This window comes from Pediculus humanus, genomic scaffold, assembly GCF_000006295.1.
Source record: "Pediculus humanus corporis 1103172107737 genomic scaffold, whole genome shotgun sequence".
Classification (NCBI taxonomy): domain Eukaryota; kingdom Metazoa; phylum Arthropoda; class Insecta; order Psocodea; family Pediculidae; genus Pediculus; species Pediculus humanus.
Genome location: NW_002987340.1, coordinates 602,302 through 605,711, shown reverse-complemented (window position 1 = coordinate 605,711; position 3,410 = coordinate 602,302). Strand labels below are relative to the sequence as shown.

Sequence of the window (3,410 nt, the reverse complement as noted above, 5' to 3'; positions counted from 1 at the left end):
GATTTTCGAATTTAGCGAAAGTTTTGTTAAACTAGGTAATTATTTATTATTATTATTATAAAAAAGAAAGAGAAAATAAACTTTGAATTTATTTTTTATCGTGATTTTATAGATTTTATTAAAGATGGCGGAGAACATATTCGGGGTTCTGAATGCGATCAAAAAATTTTAAGCAAAAAAGAATCCAGCGGTCATGTTTACAGTCCAAATTATCCATTTCCTTATATTCCAAAAATAGTCTGCCGATATTTTATTTACGGTATGCAAGACTCTCAACATTTGGAAAGAGTCAAATTGGAATTTTTTAAATTTGAAATTCCCAAAGGAAGCAAAGGAGAGTAAGTTCTTGAAAATTACATACCCTCAATATATTTTTTATTTGATGGAATTGATGATGACATGCCTCGTGTATTTATTCAGTTGCAGCGATGGTTACCTAAAACTTTATTTAAAAGGACAAGAAGCAACGGATTCCTACGACAAATACGATCACGAATTATGCGGGGGTGAAAGTAATCCCAGCGTTATGACTTCTGAAGGCCCTCGTTTAGTTATGGTTTTCAGTAGTGGAGAATTGCAGGGTGGTGGTTTTAAAGCAAAATATTCCTTTGAAACTGGTTAATAACTTATTATTATGTTATTCCGCGAAATTCCACTTTTATTACTAAAGGAAATTTCAATTTTTTTTTTTTTTTTAGAATACAAAATTCCTGGGACTGCAGCACCGGACGGAAGTTGCACATTTACTTATAGTAGCATAAGTAGAAAAAAAGGGGAATTTAATTCGCCGAGATATCCATCCAATTATCCAAGTGAAACAAATTGCACATATCTCTTCATGGCGACACCTAATGAGCAAGTGACAATCGTCTTTGATCATTTTAAAGTGAGAGCTGATGGAGCCAATTCAACTTCCGGTTCTTACGGGTATTTATTAAACATTATTATAAAAATTATTCGTTCGATCATAAATAATTGATTTACAATTATTATTATTTATTTTAGAATCGACAACTGTTTGGAAGATTGGCTTGAAATATATCAAGTTTATAGATTTAATGAAAAACTTGTTGGGAGGTATTGCGGTATGACAGCTCCAGGGCCAATAGAATCAAATCGGGGGGCAACAGGTCTCAAAATTATTTTACACACAGATCATGAGGGGGTTTACAGTGGTTTCAAAGCGAGGTATATTTTCGAGACTGCAAAATCTATTTTCGGGGGTAAGAAACAAAAAAAAAAACAACAATTATTTTATTTATTTATATATTTATATATAATATATATGTATATTATAGATTGTGGGTCTAACGTGAGTAATACGGAATACGGTGTTATTTCAAGTCCTAATTTTCCATTAAATTACGAAGGTCCTGGAAGAGGTTTAGCGAGTAAAACATGTAATTGGTTTATTAAAGTCAAACCAAAACATAAAATACTTTTATATTTTGAAATTTTTGCTGTCGAAGGGGAGCCTTCTGGTAAGTACATCACTCATTATTATTAACACGTAAAATAAAATAAATAATTTTTCAAAATATTATTTTATTAAGCAAGAGGATGTCCGGCTGCTGTTGTACGATTGTGGACTTCCAACGACGGCATGCCTTTGGAATTATGTGGTGAAAAAACGGCAGAAGAAAAATGGGAATATATTTCCGACAGCAATACTATGAGAATTAGGTAAGTAATTTTTTTTTTTTCGTGATCTTAATATTAATTACGCGTAATAAATAAAAATTCGTTTGTTGTTTAAGTTTTATATCAGCTGATAAATCAGCTGGAGCTCAAGGTTTTCGAGCCATATGGACAGAATTTTCAAAAGACGAAGAATGTTCAGAATTTTTATGCTCAGAAAGTAAATTATGCATTGCACAAAAACTTCGGTGCAACAGGGTGGCTAATTGCGGAGCAAAAGATACTTCAGATGAGCTTAATTGTAATTTTCTTTTTTTTTTTTACATTTAAAAAAAAAAATCGTTTTTATAATCGAGATAATGATTGATTGAATTTAACACCGGCGAGGGTTTGGCCTCCCAATCTATGCCGCTACCATTTTTGCTCTTACTTTTTTGCATTATTTGGCTATCATGATGGTCTCGGGAATCTCCACCTGGGCAAAATCAGACTTGACGGCATAAATAATTTTTATTTATTTATGATTTCGCATAAGTTTACATTGCGTAAGTTTTGAATCACTACATTTCGATCCCTATTTAAAAGTATATCATTTTCATAAAATTCTCACATATTTTCAGGTAATACTGCCATTTTCAATAATATCGTGAGGATATCGATGGAATTTTTTTTTTTTTTTTGTTAATGACAAAATTTAGTATTTTAAATTAGAAATAAAATGTGAATGAAATTCATTAATAAGGAGCAGTAGTCGTTTTCGTCGTCGTCGTCGTCGATTTCCAATGAAGGCATCGCCTAAAATTATTATTGTTATTTGTAAAAAAAAAAAAAAAACGTAAAAAAAAAATTATATATACAAGATAATAAAAAGAGAAAAATTTAGTGTGATAATGGCAACTTATACAAGATGGCCGATCTTATCAATAATAATAATAATAATATTGTTGGTTTTTAAATAACCGTTGTTACTAATTAAAAAAACAAAAGACTCAAGCGTACTAATTAATTCGAATATAAAATTTATACTCAATAAAAAGAGGTTATAAAAGTTGATAAATTCAAACGAAAAAAAAAAATCTACTGTAGATATTTGCTGTTGTTATTAATAATAATAATAATAATAATAATAAATAAATAAATAAAAGACAATATTGACTTTAAATATTAATATAAATATCAGGATGATGTTAAACAAAAAAAAAGAAAAAAAGCTCATAAAAATTTTTTGTGTTTTTTTTTTTTATGATAAACGTTACGACATTAAATTGAGCAATCAATCATTTATACTATATATTAATATATATATAAATTTTTTTTTAAATTACGTGTAAATGAATTTTTTAGAGAAAATTTTATAGTTTTTTTAATTTATTTACATAAATAAAATTATTATAATTTCGTTGTCGTCGTCGTTTAATTGTAAAAGTGTAACAAAAAAAAATTAGGGTTTTTATATCTGCTCCTCTTCTCGCATATAAATAATTTTCTATTTTATATTATTATTATTATTATTATTATTATATAATTAAAAAGGAAATGGAAAACACGATGGCTTTTTTATTTGTTGGAAATAAAAATTTTATATTTGAAATAGTATTATTATTATTATTATTATTTAATTTTTAAATGTATAAAATAAAATAGAATTCTAAACAAAAGTGCAATTAAGAATAATATTTTCCCCCCCGACCCCACCCCCCCATTTTTTTTTCGATCGATAATTTAAATAAGTTATTAATTTCATTTTGTTTTCATTGTTTAAATAAATAAAT

At 27.7% G+C, this 3,410-nt stretch overlaps 1 protein-coding gene across 1 annotated transcript; it reads left to right on the top strand.

Moving 5' to 3' along the window:
- Window positions 1-39: 39 nt before the first annotated feature.
- Phum_PHUM333350 (uncharacterized protein) lies at window positions 40-1,968 on the top strand (the record flags this gene model as incomplete). Its single annotated transcript, XM_002427581.1, has 7 exons — window positions 40-338; window positions 421-581; window positions 699-917; window positions 1,026-1,188; window positions 1,345-1,485; window positions 1,558-1,683; window positions 1,758-1,968. Coding segments are annotated over 7 exons (1,320 nt in total), but the record flags the coding sequence as incomplete, so codon positions are not given.
- Window positions 1,969-3,410: the final 1,442 nt, after the last annotated feature.